This window comes from Tauraco erythrolophus, chromosome 14 (genome assembly GCF_009769465.1).
Source record: "Tauraco erythrolophus isolate bTauEry1 chromosome 14, bTauEry1.pri, whole genome shotgun sequence".
NCBI lineage: Eukaryota > Metazoa > Chordata > Aves > Musophagiformes > Musophagidae > Tauraco > Tauraco erythrolophus.
Window position 1 is genome coordinate 7,099,376 of NC_141478.1, and position 22,552 is coordinate 7,121,927.

General features: G+C 45.6%; 1 protein-coding gene across 1 annotated transcript; it reads left to right on the forward strand.

Annotated features, from left to right (window-relative positions):
- The first annotated feature begins 431 nt into the window (after window positions 1-431).
- On the forward strand, window positions 432-11,340 carry FAM174B (family with sequence similarity 174 member B). The gene is made up of 3 exons (XM_086620557.1): window positions 432-709; window positions 9,108-9,239; window positions 11,301-11,340. The coding sequence occupies exons 1-3, from the start codon at window positions 432-434 to the stop codon at window positions 11,338-11,340; spliced, it is 450 nt and encodes a 149-aa protein (XP_086476683.1).
- The last annotated feature ends 11,212 nt before the right edge of the window (window positions 11,341-22,552 follow it).

Genomic DNA, 22,552 nt, shown 5'->3' on the forward strand with positions numbered 1-22,552 from the left:
AGCTGGAAGCAAAGCCTAGGTGACCAGTGGGATAGCAAAAACCAGTAAATCTCATGTAGAAATTCTTTATTTTAGCAGCTACGCCATGCTGAACAGGCAGCACAGGGAGTCCTGTACCACGTTTGATGGCAGTTTGAACCCTGCGCTGGCATCACTTCACATCTGGGCAGATGTTGCGGGTTGTAATTAAAAGCGGTCGTTACCGGCGAGGAAGCGGCGTTGGCACCGGGGGCAGCGGCGCTCTGAGGGACCCGCTGGGCCTGGGGGGACCGGCGGGGCGGAGGCGCTGAAAACCGCAGCCCCGGCCGCCCCCGACCGCCGAGCCCGGGCCCTGGCGGCGGAAGGCGGCGCCTCTCGGGGGGGCGGGCCGGGCCGGGCCGGCCGGCGCTGCCTTCCGGGCCTCGGCGCGGCGGCGGCCGGAGCCGGGCAGGATGCGCTCCGCCGCCTCGCTGCTGCTGCTCTCGGCCTGCCTGCTGCCACCGCTGCTGCTGCCGGCCGCGCCCGGTGCCCGCGGCAGCCAGGAGCCGCCGGCGGTGAACGGCAGCCGCCTGTCCGCCGAGCCGGCCGGCGCGCCCGGCAACCACAGCGGGGCCCAGCTCAGCCCCGTGCCCGCGCTGCTCCGCGACCTCTCCGCGCTGAAGGCCGCCGTCATCGGGGCCTGCGCCCTCACGGCCGCCCTCATCGCCTGCCTCCTGCTCCGCGTCTTCAGGTAGGGCCCGGCCGCCGTGGGCTGACGGGCCGCGGCCTCCGCCCGCGCCGCGGGGCTCCCCTTGCCCCGGCCTTGGGGCGGGGGACAGGCCGGCGTCGGGCGGGCTCCGGCCGGCGGGAGATGGTGAGCCCCGTCGGCGGCGCGGCCTCCCGGGGTTTTCCCTGGCGCGGTGGGAAGCCCAGGCGGTGCTGAGTTCTTCGCCCGTTAATAATCTCTTTAAAGCCTGACTTCCCGCACAGCGTGTGTACCGGGGAGCTACCGGGGAGTTGCAGGGGTACTGCCGGCCTCAAAAATCTGCGTTTTCCTCTGCTTCTGCGGAAAAACAAGGCAGGACTTGGGTTTGAAGTGGCTTTTTTCAGGTGTGGGGCACAGCGGTCCCAGCTCTGGGGAGTGGGAATGGCTGGGGACTGGAGTGGGCACAACCCGAAACACGTGGAACTGTCTGAACGCGCAAAAATACGTGGGGCTTTTTGCTGTGAGGGCAACGGGTCGCTGGGGTAGGTGGCCCGGGGAGGTGGCGGGTCTCGGTCCGCAGAGATGCTCAAAGCCTAGCTGGACAGCTGCTCCGGGTGGTCCTGCTTGATCTGGAGAGGCCCTGTCCAGCCTCAGCCATGTGCGTTGTGTGCACCCACGGGATAACGCAGATGCCACCTCTGTCGTGGCTCATGCTGGGTAAAAAGGACAAATCTTCCTTTTTCCTTTTAATGAAGCTTAAGCAGATAGGCTTGAGGAGGTCCAGCATGGCAAAAGAAGTTAGTTTAGACCACAGCCCTGATCTGACGGAACTGTGATGTGTAACCAAACTCCCCAGTGTTTTGGTCGGGTGGATTGCTGATGCGTGCAAGCTCCTGCTTCCAGCACAGGAGGGAAGACACTCCTGATCGCTCACAGAGCTGGAGGAAGTGCTGGTGAGCAGCAGGAAGCCTGGCAGAGGTTTGCATCTGCTTGGTGCTTGCATCTCATCCATTAGTGTGGCATAACCGGTGCGGGCCGGTTCATGCACTGCCTGTCACGCTGCTGATGTTGGTTGGTGCTGGCATGTGCTTGAGTTACCCAGGCAGCCCTTGAAACTCATGTAATGCCTCTTGCTGTGAGGGACACGAGCAAATTAAACTCATTCCCTTGAGAAAGCCACTCTTCCCCTTGACTTGTTGCCGGAGCAGAAGAAAAGCAAATACTAAAGCTCCATTTGGCACTGTTAATTATTATTTATCTCAGGGTAGCGGTGAGAGTCCCCATGGTAGAGGCTGTCCCTGTCTCGTGCAGTCTGCAAGTAAAAAGTTGTTGCCTGTTTGTGCCCAGTTTTGCCAGGATGATTGCAAACTTTCACTAATTAACAGTCATCTAACTTCTTGGTAGAGGCAGCAGGGAGGAGCTGAGAGAGCGGAGCAGCTGGCACTCGGTGGCAGGGAGGAGGTGTGCGCCACGTCTCAGGTGACGGAGCAGTTGAACAAGTAGAGTTGGCAAATTCTTCCGTGTTCTGTCTTCAGGTGACTCCTTTGTATTTACGTGATGGCTGCAGCAGAATGCTCTGCTTCTCCTGCTTCTGAATTAATTCCGTGTAGGAAGGGCAGTGTTCACAACAGTAGTACTATAAAGTGTGGTCTTAGAAACCAAAATGCTAAGAGCTGGTGTTTTCTAAAGAAATTGGCATTTAACTAAATACTTCTTATGTGTTGCAGCAGCTGGTGAAAGACAATGGAAATAAATTTGCTTATTAAAGTGAGGTGGCTCAGGAGAACTCAGTAAAATATTGAAGATTTTTTTTTAATCAATATAACCACTTTGCAGCTGTATAAAGTTGTCATGGACAAACAGCAGAATTGGTAGTAGGTATGTGAGCTAGAATTAGGAAGTGTATAACTAAGTGCAGAATGAAAAGCTCAGGTTTCTACTTCTAGTTCTCTCTGATCTTGGAGAGCTTATTTCCTCTGCCTCAGTTTCTTCTGGATATGAAGTGAGACCTTGTGTCAAGGAAACCTGGCATAAGGCTGAACATTTCTAGCCAAAGAAAGCAAACCGGTAGCCTTTAAAGGCTTTTCCTTATACTGTATTCAGCAAAACCAGGTCCAGGTTAAAGTCACCTTGGGAATGATGGATTAATTCTCTCATGCCAAAGTCGTCGTTGTGCAACTGATCAGAGTTAATGGAGCATTAAAGATACGTAAAAAAAAAAAAAATTCCCTCTGAGTTCTCTCATATATCTTTAATAGTACCTGCAAGGAAAATGGAAAATGAAGCTTTCGGCTTCTGAGTATGTTTCTTTATCTGACAGAGCACTTGTTTGTAAACAGTTATCCCAGCTGCAAATGAGACAAGAATACCAACAGGTATGTTTGTAGAGTGTCACACTTGTAGCTGACAACATAGATCGGAGGAGATTCTGTTGCAGAAGAGATAAGGGATTTACCCTCCATAAATGTAAAGCTTTTCTCCATCAGAATAAGAGCTTTGTTCATACTTAGACAAAAACATTGCAATTTTTTTTGAAGTGTCACGGATTCCTATTAAAGAGATTTTGCTGAAATCCAGTCTTTGATTAAACCTTTGCTGTGAAATTGCTCTGGGTTGCTGGAAGTAAATTATCCTTTTAGATATGGGTTGTAGAGATGAAATGAACTAGTGAGCAGCCAGATATTCTTGTCACAGGCATCGGATTTATTTTTTTAATACATTTTATTTTTATACGTCTCATTTTTATATATTTTTATCTATATATTATTTTCCTTTTTTTTTGTTCAAGCAGGGATGGATATATTTCTCCAGCTTTCAAGCTCTGTTTTTAAGAAAGCTCTGAGATTTCTGTTCATTCCTTTTGGGAACGTTATGCTCTGAATCCATCGTCTGGTCCTGTGATTCAGAACGTGGTATCACCCAAAGTGATCTGAATTTCCTTTGTGGCTACTAGGGTCCAGGAAGGCCAGCCAAGATTTTGCTACTTGTCTGTGTGTGTCAAGGCCTAATTTGCTATAGCGAGTTTTTTTTTGGCCAGCTCAGTTCTGGGCTTGCTTTCTTTGCTGTGCCCTTGGACACTGCATGCTCCCAAACCAAAGCTGTTTCCACAGCAGACGAAATTTTGTGTTACTCTCTAGTAGAGAGTTGGGGAAGTTGCGTTACTACGGAACACAATGTCTTGCAACAGCTTATGAACAGTTCATGTGGCTGAATTCACTCTTTGATCTGTGTTTTTGGTTTTTGCCTTTCTACACCCCATATTCTGCCCTATTTCTCTCTCCTGGTGCAGCTCAGTTCATTTCATTGCAATAAGTTCTTGGAATGAGCTTCGAGGAAACATAATTTTTCAGATGTGGCTATCTGTACTGGTAGACCATATGCGTTCTATGGAAACTGGATAGGTTCCTTCTGTTCAAATGGGCCAGCTGAAAGCAACCCAAAGCTTTAGATGTGGAAAACTGTGGTGCTATCAGTGTTTGCTACATGTCTTGACCTGTCCTTGAATGAACAGAATGCGGGCTGGAAAAGGCTGCTATTTACCTAGATTTTTAGAGAGAAGCTACCTGCTCGTTTTGGAACTCATTGCTTGGTTACATTGCTTGTTCAATTCTGGTTTCTTCCTGAAATACCACTTTAAGCTTAGTTTTCCAGTAATTGCAAAACTGATATAAATTACTGAGATTGAGGAGAGAGGTTCAAGCATACGATCGTAGGATACAAGACCCATTGTTTTGTGAGCTGGGGAATTGCTCTGGGCCATCCAAGGCTTAACCCCAGAGAGTATAACTGATTTAAAATTAATTGTATTATAACCAGTTAGAGTACTCCAGCAAAGACAAGACCTCTGCCAGGAAAGGGAAAGAAAAACTCAGCATTAAAGTGACCTTAAATGGAGAAGGAAAAATACCCAACAAGACAACCAACTCCAAAACATATATTCATGATCCACACTTAAAGCTGCATTTAAGCGGCATGTAGTTTAGTTGGGGCCACAAAGAATGATGAACGGGACACTTGTCCTGGGTCTCAGAGGTCCTGTCTTTGGGAAGACTGGATTGTCTTGATGTGAGCCTTGCAGTAAATTGGCAGAAGGAAGGGAGAAGGGATTGCCGTCTCATACTGTCTTGGGCTCTTTACAGCTCTGATGTGAACAGTCACCACAGAGAATGAATGCTGCTTCTTGGTTTTGGATTCACTGCCTTGAAGGGTTTGGGTAGATCATAAAAGTTTCTATAGCTCTCCCCTATAAAACAAGGATAATTCTCCAGCACATCTCAGATGTTAGTGGTCTGAATGTGCTGTAATGTTTGGAAGTGCATGCTGGCACTGGTACTGACCGCCAGATGTGAGTGGCTATATTTTAATTACTTACAGACATCACTGCTTCATTGAACCACAACAATATCCCATTTAGGTGTTCCTGAAGTTGTTCCCAGTAGCGGGCTCTGATCCATCCCTCCTATTAGCAGTGCAGTTAAACAAGGGCATGCTTCTGCTCTTTGTGGCTGTGTATATTCCATATTAAGGTCTTGATTGTCAGAAAACAGAGCACCTTCAGTTTGCTACAGCAAAATGTATATCCAGAAAACATGTGAGGACTTAGCTTCATGGTTTAACTTTATTGTATGCAGGACTATCCAGAGAGCAGAGGTACCCAGACAGGTCAACAGTAATGAAATATCGCTGATCTAATTCATCAGCTGGTAATAAACCTGGAGTTCCCCCAGGTTTATATTTCAATATTTTTTTTTAACTGCTAAGGGAGCCCATTGGCAGCAAATAAACTGGTCCCAATTCCTGGTCCACATTGGTGCAGGTCTAGGAGGAAGGTCATAGGTGGCTTAATTGGACTTCCAGTAATCACTCTGCTAAGAAGGGACAGAGGGTTTTTTTTGTTTTTTTTTTTTTTTTCTCTCCAGGGAATGGTTCCCTCTCTCTGCGCCTCTTGGCAGGAAGTGTTAATGCTAGATTAGAAATGCAGAGACCTTCCTCTGGGTCAAGACAAGTGTTATCTTTGAATATCAGGGTTGTTGACTAAAATAGACTAGAGGCGTAAATAATATAATGAACCAGTGAGTTGACTTGGGCCTTCACTCTGCCACATGATGCCTCAGAAAGGAGCATGAAGTGCTGCGTGTGACTGGAGCGTGATCGAAATAGCCCCCGGTCAAAAAATACAGAGGCACAAAGTCAGGGTTCTGTTGCAGCCCACCTCTGTGTGTCCTTCCCCCGTGCGCGGCAGGGTGGAGGGAGTCAATCTGATTTCTGACGGACCTGGTGCTGGCGTGGTGCGCGATGCCGGAGGCGTTGGAGCCCAAGGGCAGTACTAGTTTGCGAACGTTGCTGTGCCTGGACAGCTCAGGAGGAACTGGAAACAGGCCCCTACGTCGCACCAAAAACGTTATTCTTTGTCTTCTCCCAGTTAAGCGCCATGCTCGCTGTGCCTGCCTGCTGTCAACACCAGTGATTTGGTTTTGGTGGGAGCAGCACTAGGTCTAAAGTGAAAGGTTAACACTCTTGGCTGCGGTTAACTTTTTTTTCCCTCCCCTCCTCATGATGATTCAGTGCAAGACCTGTAGCATCCCCTTCTAATTACAAGGGGTGGCTGTAGTCAGACAGCAGAAGCAATGTGATATTTTAGGTGGAAGATAGTTTTCTGCACCGAAATATCCAGTAGTGCTTCTACCCTGGCTAAACCACTTGGAGAGTGTTTCAGCTTATCGTTATGCAAGGGCATACTCTGACCACAGCTTCCAGCACACTTCTTGTTTGCTTTAAAAAGCCTACATGGAATGAACGTGGCTGGAAAGGAGATCCTGTCTTTGCCCGTGAGGGCTAACGTGTCTTGATCTTATCCAGGAGGTCTCCAAAGTTCATGAAACATTTGTATTCTGTAGTTCCTGCCCTGTGCTACTCCGCGGACTCTGCTGTGTCTGCAAACAAAAGATGCTGCCTGGTCCCACCCGCTGGGTAAAGTGCTTTTTCCTTTTGCTTTGTCCTCACTGATGATTACAGGAATCCTACTGAGGTTCGGGAGTTTTGATGTGCAACGGTTTCCTGATAGGCAGGTTTATTCTGCCTGCGTGTAGGGACACTCCCAAGGCTTTCTTTTAAAGTTAGCTTGAGTAATTCTGGTATTTATCAAGCCTAGGGGAGTTGTTCAAGTGAGCAAGTGTGAGAAAACAGACCACTGAAAAGTGCAGATTAATGACAATTAGCTAGGTAATCTGGTGTAGAATTAGTTCTAAGAGGAAGAAGAGGCAAGCAAAGACCCTTTTGCCTTGCCAGTGGCAAACAACTGACTAGCAGCTTAGCCAAAAACCAGCAGCACACTGAGCTTCCTCCCTTTTCTAAATGAGCACTGTGGTTAAGTGAGGGTTGTGGAGAATTAATAGATGACTGTGCAGCAAGTCCTGCTCCAGGTCCTCTTTAAAGTGTAGCTCAAATAGGCTAATTAATGGCTGGAGGCTAAAGGGTTCCAGTTTTCCATTTCTAGAAATACCTATTCTGCATTAATTGCTTCAGACACTAATATTAACTGTTGTAAGATGAACACTGTAGAATAAGTTATGTTTTCTAATGGAAGGAACGAGAGAGGATGTCTCTCAATTAAAGTGGGTCTGATACGCAGGTAAGGTCTTAGATGAGTGAATCTATAGAAATTCCCTGCGGACTGTACGTGTAAGACAGAGTGGTAAGGCTGTGTTTGGTTTGTTCTGACAGGTAGACATGGGTTAGTTTTAGTCTGTTTGGGCTTCACAGCATGAGTAAATGTTTCTTGTAAAAGCAGAGCATTACTTGTAAGATGAGACCTCCCTGCATCACTTTGCTGCTAGGTCTTGGCTGAGAAGCAGAATAATGGAGAAGTGTTTTCAAAAGGATTTTCAAGTGTTTGGGTTAAGAGTCCTACTGTATTGGATATAAAATTGCTTGTTTCAACAACAGTGGTAATAGAACAAACCACCCTGTGCTCTACGTGACACAGCAGCACAGATTGCTATAAAGATTAGACAACAGGAGACGACTTTCTTCCCACTTCTGATACAACCTTAGCCTTCAGAACAGGGAGGAAATACAAACTGCTCCATCCCAAGGGCTGGGACCTGTTTGTTCAGCCTTGGACTACTGGCCACAAGCAATGCTAGGCAGAGGCACTGAGACTTCCACATCAGAGCTGTTCACCGATTGAAGTTTCCTTTTCTTGAAGCCTGGAAGGGACGGTGTTGGTGGAGATGCAAATGCAGGGCTTGAGTCTCAGTCTCTCTGTAATGCTCTCACCTCGATCCTTGCTGCCGTGTAACTCTTTAAAAGGTGTCTGTTCTTGATGCAAAAATGGTAATGTTGAATCTGGCACGTCTTGTGTGACGTGCTGGGGCAAGTCTTCTTGACGGTGAAAGTGTACTCATGGCATGCTGTCTGCTCGAAGTGGTAGCTGTGATTACCAAAAATTAGAGGCTGCTTGCTTGTACCTGCACCAGCTCCCTTTTCATGCTTGACAGTTGCCAGTTTTGTTTTATAAAAGGTGCAGGGGAAAATTTTGGCAGTTTCTTAACCAAAACCATCCACTTTTCTCCCCGAAGGCTAGCTGTACACATCAGCACCTTCTTTAATGTGTGATCACCAAACTGGATTCATGCATGAGCAGTGTGACCCTCCTAATATGCATGAAAGGAGTAGGTGAAGTAAAAAGGACCTGCACAATTCAGGCTAGAGGCAGAGAATTAGTTGAAAAGCCGTGCACCAAGTGTTTGTTAATTGAGAGTAAGTACGAGAAAATGGATCTCCAAACCATGGGACATGCAGGCGCTTGAGCATCTCTATCTCAAAAGGAAAGTAAGACTGATGTCTGTAGGAGGAGATGTGGTAGGTACAGCCAGCTTTGAATGATGGTTGATTATTTTTCGTAGCGCTGAAGCGGCACAGAACATCAAACTTTTCAGGCAAGGCTCAAGGTTGTTGCTCTGGGAGTCCTGAGCTTGGCCTGACAGCAAGAAAAGAGAGCAGGCTGTTTGTACCCAAACATCACCACCCCTTTGCTGCCTAGAACATTCCCTTGTTTCAGCAGGGCTTAACCTGGGCTTTCTCATCTAAACATGTTCGCTAAACCATTGGCTGCTTCTGCTGATTAAGCCCACATCTCACTTACTGAGCGTGGCAGCAGGAGGACGCAGTGGGCTGCCAGAGGATCTCTGGTTTGTCAGCAGCTGAAAGACTGAGGTTGATCTGGGTTGCAGTTGATGAGAAACTGTGCTCTATGCTGATGGGCACAAATGGTGGCCTTGGAAAGGCAGCGGGAGGGGGACACAGGCTGGCTCCACAGCCTTCATGTCTGGGGAGGTCTGAATCAAACAGGGCAGCAATTCAGTGTTGGTGGGAACAGCTTCAGCCTCTCCAAGGAATACTGTATAAAGATGACACTTCCCTCCCCACTTCTGTGTTTCAGGTCTGGCAAGAGGATTAAGAAGACCAGGAGGTATGACATAATCACCACTCCAGCCGAGCGGGTAGAAATGGCTCCTCTGAATGAAGAAGATGATGAGGATGAAGACTCAACAGTGTTTGATGTGAAATACAGGTACTGCTGCGAGCCTGTCTGGTTAAGCTTACTCACTGAGCTCTTATTAGGGAAGACAGCTTTTTTTTTCCTCTACTGGCCCAGCTTGGCAGGGATGAGGCAGTCACAGTCTGTCTTTCACTTGTCCCAAGCATTATTGCTCTCCTTTACCGTCCTTCTGCCTGGTTTCTCAGCACACGTTGCTTTCTACTCTCCTGCTCTTGTAATAACTACACCGCTACCCCTAGGCTGTCTGCCCTCCTCTTTGCTCTGCAGAGCAGCACAACGGGATACACGTGCCCCAAATAGCTAACGAGGTTTAACAGACTGAACTTCCCCTCTCGGGCTGCTGTTGGCAGTCGTTCCTGTGTGCTCTCAGTGCCTGCGCACTGGATGGAGGGCTGTGGATCAAAGGCTGCTTTCCCAGGCACTGCCGTTGCCGTGAGCCTGGGAGGATGGCGAATGTCCGCTGACTTCTGAGTTTGTACTATGCTCTCATGTTGTTCTGTGACAAAGAGAGGACTGTTGTCCCTCACTGATGTTGTTAGTGGTTATCCCTTAGCAACAAACTTTCCTTAAATGTGTTTGTCTTTTTGAGATAGAAGCAGTGTGACAACCCAAAACTTCTGGTGCCTATTCTGGGCTTGGGATTTATAGCAACCACTCAGCACATGAAGATGATGCACATTGATTTATGGCATCAGGGTATCTGCATCTCTTATTTTTATTTGCATCAAGCCATCCATGGCATTCGAGTTGCATTCTCATCCAAATAAGGCCTACTCTAAAATCTGTCTCACTTTGGCTGAAATAAGCTCTCCTAATTATAAAAACATGGATCTTGACAACTCCTAACTGGAGATTTTACAGACTTTACTCATGTTGCCCGTCTCCTAACTTTGGAAAGGGGGAACAACACATTTGCTCTAAGCACACGTGTGCCAGCAGCTAAAAACACACACCACCACACGTTCTGCTGGTCGTTTTCAAAATAACTGCCTATGAAAGTCAAGCAATAGTTGGAAGCCATGAAACAATGAAGGGTGTGAATCGTGCCATTATGTGCAAATAATTAGTTCTTGAATTAGAAGACTCTTGCCAGTCCTTGCCTGACTGTTGCCATTCTCTGTGGCTGGCCTGTGTTTGCTCTAATAATGTCAGCTTGTGCAGTTTTTACTTTGGGACCGAGCTTTGTTAAACCCAGAGTGCAGAGATGTGTCTTGTCATGGCTGAGTGCTGCCTCTCATCGTCTTAACTTGAGTACTTTTGGTAGCAGCATCAGAGGGGTTTTCCAAAAAGTAAGAATGTATGTTTCTTAGTCATGGCAGCACTTCAGGATAAGATATCTAGTAGTAAAATATTAGATGAACAAAGAAGAGAGCTTACTGGAAACCGTCTGACTCATGAGAGCCATGGTTGTGTTACCTGACATTGCTTCCCTGGAGCACGCACTGTGCTGATGCTTTCACGAAAGTTCCTCGGTCTTTGTGGGTTCCTTAGCAGTACAAATGGCTCTTCGCCTTGTGTGATGCTCTGCTCGGAGGCTGTAGGGGCTTTTGGTTCTTAGTCAACCAGTTCTCTTTTCAGCTGTGGGAATTCTTCCTTTCTGCCACAATGCAACAGCTATTAAATTCCACGTTTTCTGAAGTCCTTGCTGTTTCAGACAAACATTTTTCAGCTCAAACAGAACTACTTCAGTTTAGAAGCAGAGATCATCTTATAGACAACCCTATAGTAGAACTGATTTTGGGAAAGCTTTGAGCATATATTTGCTGTAAAAGGTGTCAAGGTCTCTAGTTCCTTTGTGTGGCTCAAAGACTGCATCCCCAAACAGTTCCTGTCTCCTGTCACCAGTAAAGACACTTCTTTGCAAATTTGAATTGCTGAGTTTGACCATTGACATCCCCATCCTAGTGCTGCAGGAAGGGCATCTCAGAGGTGCCCGTAGTAAGTCAGTAATCTAACTGCTACCAGGCCTTCTGTTGGGGTTCCCTCCTCAGCACCCCACCTCCCCCCCAAAAAAAATTGGCATTCAGGACATTGTTGTCTTGTGCCATCTAGGGTTTCCTTTGTTTTTTGCAGCTGGCTGCAGATTCCAGGAAGACGAGGCAAGGAGAGGTAACTTTATCCCTCTCTGTGTTTACTGGGAGTTGCAAATACATGCACGTAGCTGCACAACCAGAGAGAGAGGTTTGGTTTGGATATTCAGCAAGTGCCTACAGTTTTAAAAGAGCCTTTGTTAATTGCTAAGTCAGGAAAACTACTTTTCTTCCTCATTATCTCAAAAAAAAAAAAAAATCGTGCAGATGCATCAGGTGAACTTGCAGAGGAGTTGCTAGGCTGGTGCATAAGGAATGGGGTGATAACTGCTGTTTCAGCTTGTTAGCCAGCTAAAGCAACAAGTCATGAGTTGCAGCAACCTGGAAGCAGTTGTGATGGGCCAGAGGAGTGACAGGTGTCTCCTGACAGGTACCCACAGGTTAGAATATTCCCCACTCTCTTATTTTTTTATTTTTTTGTAATTCAAATGAAGGTGCATCCTTGCCAGCAGCCAGTATTGGTTGTCGTTGTTGTTTGGGTTTATTCGAGCCGCCTCCTCGCAGCGACGCTTCCTTGGCTTATGGCACAACAGGCTTCTGGCCCATCTGTGCTACCAAGTCTTGGTGAGGGGATTTGACCAGGTGCTGCTTTGGTGACTGTACCATTACTGGGAATGCTTCCAGAGAAGCTAAACCTCAGGTAGCCCCATGCTGCAGCATGATCCACTGGTGCGTTGCCATGGCTGACAAGAATCATTATTCTGGTAGCCTTAATTCTTTGTTTCTTTGCAACACGCTGATATTGAAAGATATGCCTAGGGCTGGACTGCCCGTTGTTCGGCGTTGTAACATACCCACTGCCATATCTACACCAGAAACCAACTTTCTGTATCTGTTTAAACCTAGAATTTTCAAAGTCTCCCTGACTCCTGGATATCACATGAAATTAGCTGGCATCTTTTGTCCTGTTCATTTTTGATTGAAAGGCTGTAACACTAAGGGGAAAATGGTCCATTCTCCATAAAGTCGTGATTTTCAGGGTGTTTGCTTGGTGCTTTCCACTAGAAAGGCACCAAAAATAATTTTAAAATACTGGCTTCTGAGAAAACACGGGAACGGTGTGGAAAGAGAATCGGTTTTGCAAAGAGCAATGCAGTAGGGACATGTTGGCTGTGATGGACTGTAAACATTTTTCAATTCAAGTGTTACTTACACGTACTGTAAGACAGTCCTGTGCTTTCACATATCTAGAGTTACTACCAGCATGGCAGTAGGGAAAAATCTGAAGAGCTGGCCTGGAGTGCCATGACATCAGGTACCTCCTGTGTGTGATACTAAGTACATTACCCCAGTATTAACCTACTCTGACTGATGTGTACGTCATAGGTAGAGTCTTGTTTTGGGTTTGTAGCGTAACTCTTTGCTACTCTTTGCTGAGGATGATGTGGGTAGGCTCTGGGCTAGTTTGTTTGAGGTCCCCTCCCATTGTTGAAAGATCTGTACTGGCACTTGCATCTGTGTTTGGGGGAGTAATTGAGATTCTGTGCTGTCTCCCCCACATAATGCAAACAGCATTCTTAATTAAAAGGCAGTTGATGTCTTGATGTCTAGTAGCAGCAGGGGAGAAGCGACATATACCTCTCCAATTGTTCTCATGCAGTTAATTTCCTTTCCTTTAGTGGTTTTTCCTTGTGTGTATTTGTTTCCAGTCTTACGTGAGGCATCAAAGAAGAGCAGACAGTGTAAATTGGGCTATTGGATGAAGGTTGTTACTTTTAGGTTTTTAATTTAGGTTTTTTTTTCAGGAGACTTTAAGGTTTTGGGCTCCTGGTAGATCCCACTCCCCCCCTCCCTTGGGCTGCGGAGCAGTGAGAAATAACCACTTTCCTCCTGTAAAGTAGACTAATGAGACCACTTCAAAATCTTAACTAAACACAGTCCTTTCCATGGATGTGAAAGCCACCCACTGCCTGCCTCAGAGAAATGCAGAAGCGTGCGTGTGCTGGATTAGATACCCCCTCTGCGATCTCATTTCAGTGGCTGGGAAGCAGTTCTGTCCGTGGCCTCTCTAATCCTGCAAGCACAATTTCTGTGTGACGAGAGCTGAAAGTGTAAATCAAAGATTGTCACAGAGCAGAGATGCCAAATCACTTAAGCGTTAACATTTCCTTGAAAAGCTTCATGGAAACCATTTTTTTTTTTAACATGGAGGATGGCTTTCTGTATATGTTTGCTCTGGTATTGAAAGAGGCGTTTGCATAAGAAGTTCAGGAATTGCTCTGAAATTATCATAGAGCTACACAAAGAAAGGAAACTGAACACGGAATGTTTCTTGATCGCCAGTTCAATCTGTGCTGCTGAAGGCCAAAAAGTATCCCTGTCCAATTGATTTTTGGATGATATGAACTGTGTTGGTCATCATTTTCCAGATGTCAGGTATTTTTTCATGTTTTATGATGGGATTACGCTTGCTGCGCATCTTGGAAAATGAGTTAGTGGAAAGCTAAATTGCATCCTCCAAGTGTGCTCTTTCTCATCCCACCAATAGATCTTGATTTTAAGATTCCACTCTCCTCTCTGCTCCCTTAGCACTTTATTTCAAGAAGGCAAGGGAAAGTTGCGCGGGTTCCATGATCTTGTACTCGATGGGGCTAAGCCATTGATTCATCAGACAGTTGGTACTGGGTGACACTTAAGAAGAAAGGAGCGAAGTAAAGCAGGTTACAAGGAGATGTCCCCGACATACTGGTGTTAGTGTCCATCCCCCATCACAAAGCGCTCTGCTTGTTTTGTGTTATAAGAGAAAAGAGATTAGAACAGCTGCAAAAAGAAGCAGTTTCAGAAAACGTAAATAAAATTGTTAGCTTATTAAGCTTATTCACTCTAGCGTAGCTCATTGGGGGATTTCTTGTCAGCTTCAATAGAAAACTGAAAACAAGTACTGAATAAATTCCGTGGCGCCTTGCACATGAAAGGCTTTGAAAGCACGTCAGTAATCTGGGATATCAGCAGCGTCTCCTCTCCCTGCTGACTTGCAGCTGTTGGAGGCAGCGCGTTCTGCTCCTGCTATGCTTGCTGAGCCCAGCTGGGTGAACTTCACCACTGTCCCTGCAGAGCCTTTCGAATCCAGGGTGATATGTGCCACGTGAGGGCCTGGAGTCGGGGAAGAGCTTGGAATTTAAATGCCAGAGCTGGATTTGTCCCAGCTCTGCTGTCAGGCTCCTAAATAAATACTGAAAGTTTTTCTTGGGGTGGATTAAAGCCTCCGTCCTTCCTGTTGGTTAAGTGAAATTCCTCAGTTTGTTTTCCACATGGGTTGTCATTTTTCTTTCTAACAGCACCAGCAAAATGCAGAAGCATTTTAGGAATGCATCTTCCAAAGTGCTCTTGAAAGGAGAAAGATTTATGTGTATGGAGTGGTGACAGTCAGAGGGAAGAGGACAGGAACATTTATTCAACCATCATGGGACTAAAGGGCTTTTGAGAGCCTGCAGGATGTTTTAGAGGAAAGGTGCACCACATGTAAAGGCTGGATTCAGGATTCATCCCTTTCTCAGGCGCCGATAGCATTGAACTGTGTGGGAACATCTTCATTATAGTTGCAGGGCTCAGCCTTTGATGTGCTTGAGTGTTTTGGGAGTCTCTGTAAAATACGAGAGTTACACTATTGGTGTCTTCTCTTTGAATACGTCCTTTCCAGATCCTGGCTGTGTGAGCAGCTCTGAATGGAGCATGGTATTGTCTGCCTCTTACAGCACGGTGTTGACTCTCAAGGGAGCAGCTTTAATGGATTTTTTTGCCAGCAAAAGCCGCAGGCCATTCTGGATGATGCTAGGTGAATTGTGCTGGAGTTTGTAGCAGCTTAATTTTCTTTTTTTTTTTTTTTCCCCAGCAGGCAGCAGTGACAAGTTGTGTTTAAATGGAGGCGTATCGTTTACCCTCATCTGAAGGGGGTGCAAATCACTGCTTACTATAGAGGCAACAAATTGCCAAAAGTTTGGTGCTGCTGCTAAGGATTTCCCATGGGTCCACAGCAGGGAAGGAAAGAGGAGGTCAAAGAGCATTTTTTGTTCTGTTTTTGAAGGTCAGGTTCTTTCTTCACGGGGCTGTAACAGTTGTGACAGTGCACACCTCATTCTGCTGCCTCATTCAGTCCATTATACAGTGGTGGTGCAGTGCTACAGGAGGGCTCTTGCCTCCTTCCTGCAGTATAACAAGTTCTTATTAAGACTTTTTTTTTTTTTTTGAACCCTGAAGCATTAAAGCAGTGGGGTGCCAGGAGGAGAATCCATAGCAAGGATGATAGTCCACGTGTGTTGGTTAGCAGAGGGCTGAAAAAGCTGTGAGGTCTAAGATGCTGTTTCATGTGCAGTGAAATAGCAGCCCCCCCTGTGCACGCTCCCTTCTCTGGTCTGCACAGTGGCTGGCCACAGGATCTTTCAGCATCTGGGTTTTGTCTGCTGTAATTGTGCTTTTTTCTCATTTGGTCTAGCTGCTTCTGGCATGGTGTTAACATCACTGTAGTGTCCAGTGTCACCATGGAAATCAACTGCTGGAGGGAACTGATGGCAATCGCAGTGAATAATGCTGCCTTTCCCTTTGTGGCTTTTAGGGGTTTTTTTTTCCACCTTGCACATGGGTTTTCATCTCTGCCTGTAAGCTATTTGATTACGAATCTACAGCTGTACTAATTCTTCCTACTTTCCAGGTAAAGCAGCTCCATGGAGCATTGGTGCCTGCAAGATGTCATTCTGCTGTCGAGGGACCTGCTGAAGCCATAACTGTGAAAGGGGAGGCTTTCATCTCTGCAGCATTACAACCCAACCGAGCCTCACCTCCTCAAGGTGCTGTTTGTACAGCAGGCTATGGATCTTCTGACCAAAACGTCACCATTCGGTTCCCTGGTTTCCAAACTGCTGTGTTGGAATGACCAGAGTTCCTCTTTGCAAACTCAGCTCGGTCTTGCTTTAGGAGGACTGCAGTGTCACTAAAGCATGACAAGATGCAGCCCTGTGTACTGACTTGCAGCTCATTATGGTCTAAATAAGTTTTGCAGAGGAAAGATGAAAAGGAAGATTGAACCAAGCTGCCCCAAGGACTTATTTTCTAAAATCATAATTGAATACTTCAGTCACTGATAAACTTTGGTCATTGTTAAACAGATCATGTGTTTAAAAAAAAATAATCAAGAAATGTATTTTTCTGGGCCTTACAGAAGTGACTTATGACTTCAGGTGGTAAAAATGTAAGCCATTCTGAAATGTCACACTGTATGTTTAGGATTTTTCTGGGGGGAGGGTGAGAGGTCGACTAATATAGAAAACTTTCTTGACTTGCTACTGATTTTTTTTTTTTTTTTTAAAACAACAGTTGCACTAAGCTTTCACAATGACATTCTCATTGTCCCAAGGAGCTCTGATCAGACCAACTTCAATACATGAGACCACGGGGAAATAGGAAGAATCAGGCATGCCCTAAACTACAACAATCTTGGATTAAAGAAGATATATTTTTGTAATTTTCTGTCCTTCCACAGGGAGTAAAACCAATGTTTTGTATTGTCCTGTGCCGACTGTAACTTGTCTACAATTCGTCTATATTACCTTTTTTCTAAGCAAAATAAGTCCTCCTGTGGAATGATTAGATTGCAGAAAGAGCACCTCTTATTTTCATGGAAGCTTCATGTAAGTGATCTTAATCTGTATCAAACTGGAAGTTTTCTCCCACCACCTGCTTGACAAATCCCATTTAACTCAAGGATGTATGTTTAACCGTCGCTCCCTGCTGTGCTTTGTGCTGCAGAGGTCAGAGCTGTGGGATGACACTATGAGAATTAGATTGCTGCGTCTGGATGGGTTGGGTTTAGGAGACCGCAAGCGTGTACGCTTTCCAGGCCATCATTAGAAAGGGCAAACCTAACTGGTTTAGTTTCTTTACTTTGTGGTTTTCCTTTAAAGCAACCACAGATGCAGTTCAGATGTCTCTCTGACATGTTTATTCTCTGTTTACTGCACCCCTTAATGCTTTTTATTTTGGGTTTTTAAGCTGGCTGGAACCTTGCTTTTCTTGGGGAATGCATGTTTTACGACTGTTTTAGGATTATCCCACTGTTTGCTTGACCCTCTACTAGCCTCCTGCAGTTACAACCCCTCAAGGAGACTGCAGAGTATCTGGCAAAGCACCATCCTGGCAGTGAGCTGCAAGTTTTTTGTTTATTTTTTTTTTAAGGCCAATTGGGATTTGAGGCTTGCTGAGAACACTGAACTGCTTTGTCATGATACCATGAACTATGCCAGCTCTGCACGGTTCCATTGGGCCCTGCAGTCAGTAAAAGGAGGTGAAGGGGAATTTTTTTTTTCCTTTCCCAGCAGCCTCACATGTTCATCAAAGAAGCTCCCATAACACAGCTTGCTTTCCCTAGCCGTGACTCAGCAAAGGCTGTGCAAACAGCCCACTCAGCCTGGTTGGAAGAATCCCACAGCAGACTGTTGTGTTAATATTAGTCATCAAGGCAAGATAAAAATGCTGTGTTATTTTCATTCATGGAATGAGTTTGAGTCATTCCCTATTACTGTTACTAAGCAATATTTAACACATCAGCTGCGAGGTGGGGACAGGGCCGAGCAGGTTGTGGGCTGGCTGGTAGGAATCACAGGGACCAGTAAGTTGAATGATGCTGCAGGTTGAGATGAGATCTGGGGCTCTTCCCCTGCCTTGGTGGAACAGGTTTCAGACTTAGGCTGGGTTATTCTGAAAGAAATATTGTGTCTTTTCAGGACTAAAGTACTTTGAAGTCCAGGAATTGAACTTCTTAGGCAGACCAAGTCCTTTTGAAGTCAGAGAAGTGGCGATACTGAGAGGAGAGAGAGAGAGGTTAAAAGCTTCTGTTTGCGTTTGTGGAAAGAGGCAGTGGAGTGAGGTGGATGCCCTGTCTGAACAGACACCATGGCAACATGTTCATGTCCACTCTTCTGCCAGACTCATTAAGCTGAGCATCACGCACTCTGAATGAGTGGTAGAGAGGGAATGAAGTCTTCTCTTTGCACAAAAGAAAGGTGAGACCAAGTTATGTAGGACAGAGACAAGAGGAAAAGGTGCATAAAGGACACCTCTTTCCAATGGTGAGTTAGTTCTTCAAATCAGGAGCTTTTCCAACAACATCAGGTCACTCACTGAGGCAGGCTGGCAAAAGCCATCCGCTTCCCTCGCTTGCAGCTAAAAGATCCCACCGTTTCCATAACATGGCCAAACCTCAATGGTGGAGAGGGACCAGGTATTTAAGATGTCCAACTGCCACTGGGATGCTCTGTCTCTTCAGGGAGGTCCCAAACCTTGTGCCATAAGCTAAAAAGCGCTTTTAGAGAAGCAGCAGCTGCTTGGCGGAAATAAAAGGCCAACCTCATCAGTTGGTCATGATCATGACAATAATCCAAACGCTTTGTTTGATACTCAATTGCTGTTGCAAATGTGAGGCAATGTTTACCTCTACAAAAGTTGCTGTATGTGATTTAAAGTGTCTGGTTAAATATTCTATAGCTATATTTAGTTAAGATTTTAAGAGCACTTGACGTGACTCATCTAATAGTATATATATGAATATTTTTTTAATCATAGGGATTAGTTTAAAACATAGTTTTAATAATTCGAACTGTTTGTTTCAGGTAGTTCTAGGAGTTCATTGGAGAAGAAATAGCCATTAACCACTACATGAGTGTTTTACCTTAGTGTTCTGTGTATCTTACATTGCAGATTTAATCTGATTGTGACTGTAAAGTGTCTTAGTATCTGCTGCTATTTTGTGTTGCTTAGTCAAACTTGCTTTGTTCAAGAGCATTTCTAAAGGCATATTTTTTTGTTACAGAAAATGGAAAGAGAAACGTTATTACAGATGTCTCTCTGTAGCTTCCTCACTGCGTACAAAATCTACTGGCTAGTGGCAGAGTCAAACAGAGCAAGCAAATTAGAGGCTTTCCTATTTGTGCATGCTGTGCTGTGGAGGAAAAACCCTGCGCAGAATCGCCGCTTCTTTACTCCAGCTGCAGCCCTGTCACCAGAGATTACATTTGAGAAGCCAGAAGCTGGTGTGCCATGCTTGCCTGCAGAATTAAGTCAAAAGTAGACAGATAGATAGCTTTGTATGTGGGGTTGGGTTTCCTCCCACCTTTTTCTCTCTGGAAGATGTGGAGATGACTGTAAACACCTTTTAGCACACTAACTTCTACTATCCAAATGCTTATCTTAAGCCCAAACTGACTTGTAGATGTCTGTAAGCACTAGTGAAGCTTGAACACACAAGCAGTAATGCATTCCAACTTTCTGTTCATAACTGTTCCCTCTAATTCACTGTATGTGGTGTAATCTCCACAGGGTGGTGGGCTATGGTTTTCATGAAGGGTTTTTCTTCTGTTAGATGAGTTTTTTGTGTGAGGAGTTATCAGGACCATGTGTTATGTTTTGTGCAATTGCTTGAACTTTTTTAAAAAAAAAAGAGAAAAAAAAGAGAATTTGTCATTGTGACCAAAGCTCCTTTTTAAGAAAGAATTGGTAAGATGAGTTTGAATGGACTTCTGATGTTTCAGCAGAAACTGCCATCATTAAACATGTTCTTGAAATCCCCCTTGTGTTGTGTTACATTAAAGGAGGGAATGGAAAAGGGGCTGTTGCTTGTTGAAGTCTGGTGAATTTGAGAGCCTTGCGTGATCCCTCATTAGACAGCTGCAAGTCCCTTTGTCCCATGACCCTGAACCAGAAGGTGACAAGGAGGGCAATTGGTTTTAACAGCATGGTAGAGGAATATGTTTAATCACAGAAAGTCCCCATCAACCCTCAAGAAGCTAGACTTACTTCTGGATTCAAAAGGCAAAACCCTCTGTAGTAGGGAAAATCTCTTATCTTTGACCACAAACATGTTTGATACCTTGGAGCCCACAAACTGTAGGCCTGTTGTCCCAGACTCCAAGCCCCCTTGAGTGAACCAAGCCATGTCCCCTGCCCGGGTGGCCAGACCACACCACAGCTGTTAAACAGACTTCCTTCCACCTCAGTCTTGCTTGACTAAGTTGCCTCCCTGTGTCTGAAGCAATTTTTTCATGTGGCTTTCAGGGCATGTTGAGATGCTGAAGCGCTAGAGATAAGGATCAGGGCAACTTCAGGCTTGCTTGGTTGGTGTGCACATTTTAGCAGTACTGTGAAGACTGTTTTCCCTTGCACATGGAGCACAGACGCTCCTAGACCCTGGAGCAGCTACAGGACAGACAGAGCCAGTACCCTGTGATGTATCAGCCCTGCTGCTCTCCTCTCTCACATAACATGTGATTTCTCCTGCCTTGATATCTTCATCTCTTCAGTAAGAGCCAAAGAGAATCCAGTGCTGCAGACAAAAGGCAGCTGCTGTCCAGCTGGTGCCTTTTAAATTATGTCCTGCCTGTAAAGTAAAGCTCAATCTATTCAAAATATTTAATATCATCCTGTCAGGCCCCAGCCAGGAGCCAGCCGTTGTGCAGCAAAGCTGGTTTGCGTAGGAAGTCCAAGACCCATCAAGGTGAGCCCCAGCCTAACACTGAGCTGTGACTAAATAGGACATAGGCTGCAAAAGTGAAGATGCCATGTAATGGCTGCAATCTGAGTGTACTTGCCTTTCTGATGAGATCTCAAGTGGAAGATGAGCAAATGACCAAAAATCTGGTGTAAATCATGAGCTAAGTAAGAGCTGAAAAGCTGGAGCTTGATGAAGGTGGTTGCAGCTGAGGCTCTGGCAGAAAGAGCTCTTCTCCTGCCCTCAGTTTAGTCCTTTCTGAGTTTTGGCATGGGGGAAACCTGAAGCTACAAGTAAGTTCTTGCACAAGAAAGATCTTTCTCAGACAGGTCTTCAGATATACTTGTTTTAAATGGATGCTGTTAAAGAGTTATTTCTCCAATCTTTAGAAGAGTTCTGCACCAGCCAGAGTACACCACCACTTTCCCTCTCTCCTGAATGTGGCTGCTGCCACCTTCGTATAAGCTGCTGCTCTTATTAGCAAGTCTGTGCACAAGTGTGAGGTTAACTGAACAGAGCTGTCAAATACACATTTAATAACCCTGGGAAAGGGAGGGGGGGGCCTTTCTTGTGTCTTGGTGTCAGTGATCTTTGGATGCCTCGATACTGATAACTGCAAAATTGTCAGCAATGTTTGGCAAGTGCTATCAGACACGTTAGCTTAACGCTGAGATGATTTGAATTATGCCTGACAACAAGCTCTATTAAGAGCGTGAAACAGGAATAGCTTTAATTGCTTAAGACCGAGTAGTCTGTAACTACGATGCACAAAAACATCACTGAAGATAGTTCATCTCCCTAACAGCTGGCAATTACCAATTTCTAAGAGACCAGAAACTCTTGTAGCTCTGGTTTCTAACAGACATCTACTCTTGAGCTCAGCCAACTAAGCTCCCGGTTGGCTTCCTTCTCTAGTGGCCGCTTGCTCATGGCATGTTAAATGAGCTGAATATAATTCAAAACAGCACTTCCATCTCATGAAAAACAGCTCTTCTGTTCAAGAAAGCAGTATGGAAGAGATGACCATTGCTTTTAAAGCTAAGAAGCAAAAGGTCTTAAAAATCCAGATGCAGTTATTGATGGTTTATGAGGCATAAAGCTGGTTTCTAGGCTTTTCACTCCCCTCCTGCTAATTTCTCAAACCATCTTGTTTACTTGCTTGTCCCCATTTTGGGGGACCAGCAGCACTGGGGAGCCCAGCTCCTGCCAGCTCCAAGGGGAGAACCTGCTTAGGCTGTGGGTAGATGAGGCAGGTCCTGAGGGGCTTGAAAAGCCGCGTTGCAGCTTCAACCAGCATGTTCAACCTCTGTTTTGGAGAAGATTACAATGGGAAATGCCAACCTTCAAAGGCTGCCAGCCCTGGCTCGAGAATACACTCCGCGTTGTTGCCTGTCGCTGCCCACTCCATCCCTCCCAGTGATGGAGGGGACTCGCTGACCTTCACGTGAAGCAAGGACTAGGACTCCCTGGCCAGGGTTTCAGCTCTGTAGTGCACAGATGGGGGACTGATGGTTTGAAAGATGGGGAGGGATAAAGATTAGATGACCTACTGCACTGTTTCAGCCAGGTTGATTGATTTTAAGGCTTTATATGAAGGGTAACACGTATCATCTACCTAAAACTCTTCCTGACTCCTCTGGGCTTCTTACAATGGCTCTTTCCAGACAATTTAATTCAATGTACATGTTGTTATTCTGGCTTAGCAACAGTTTAGCAACAGATACCTGCTAAGGACCTTCACCAATTCCAAAAACTAAATG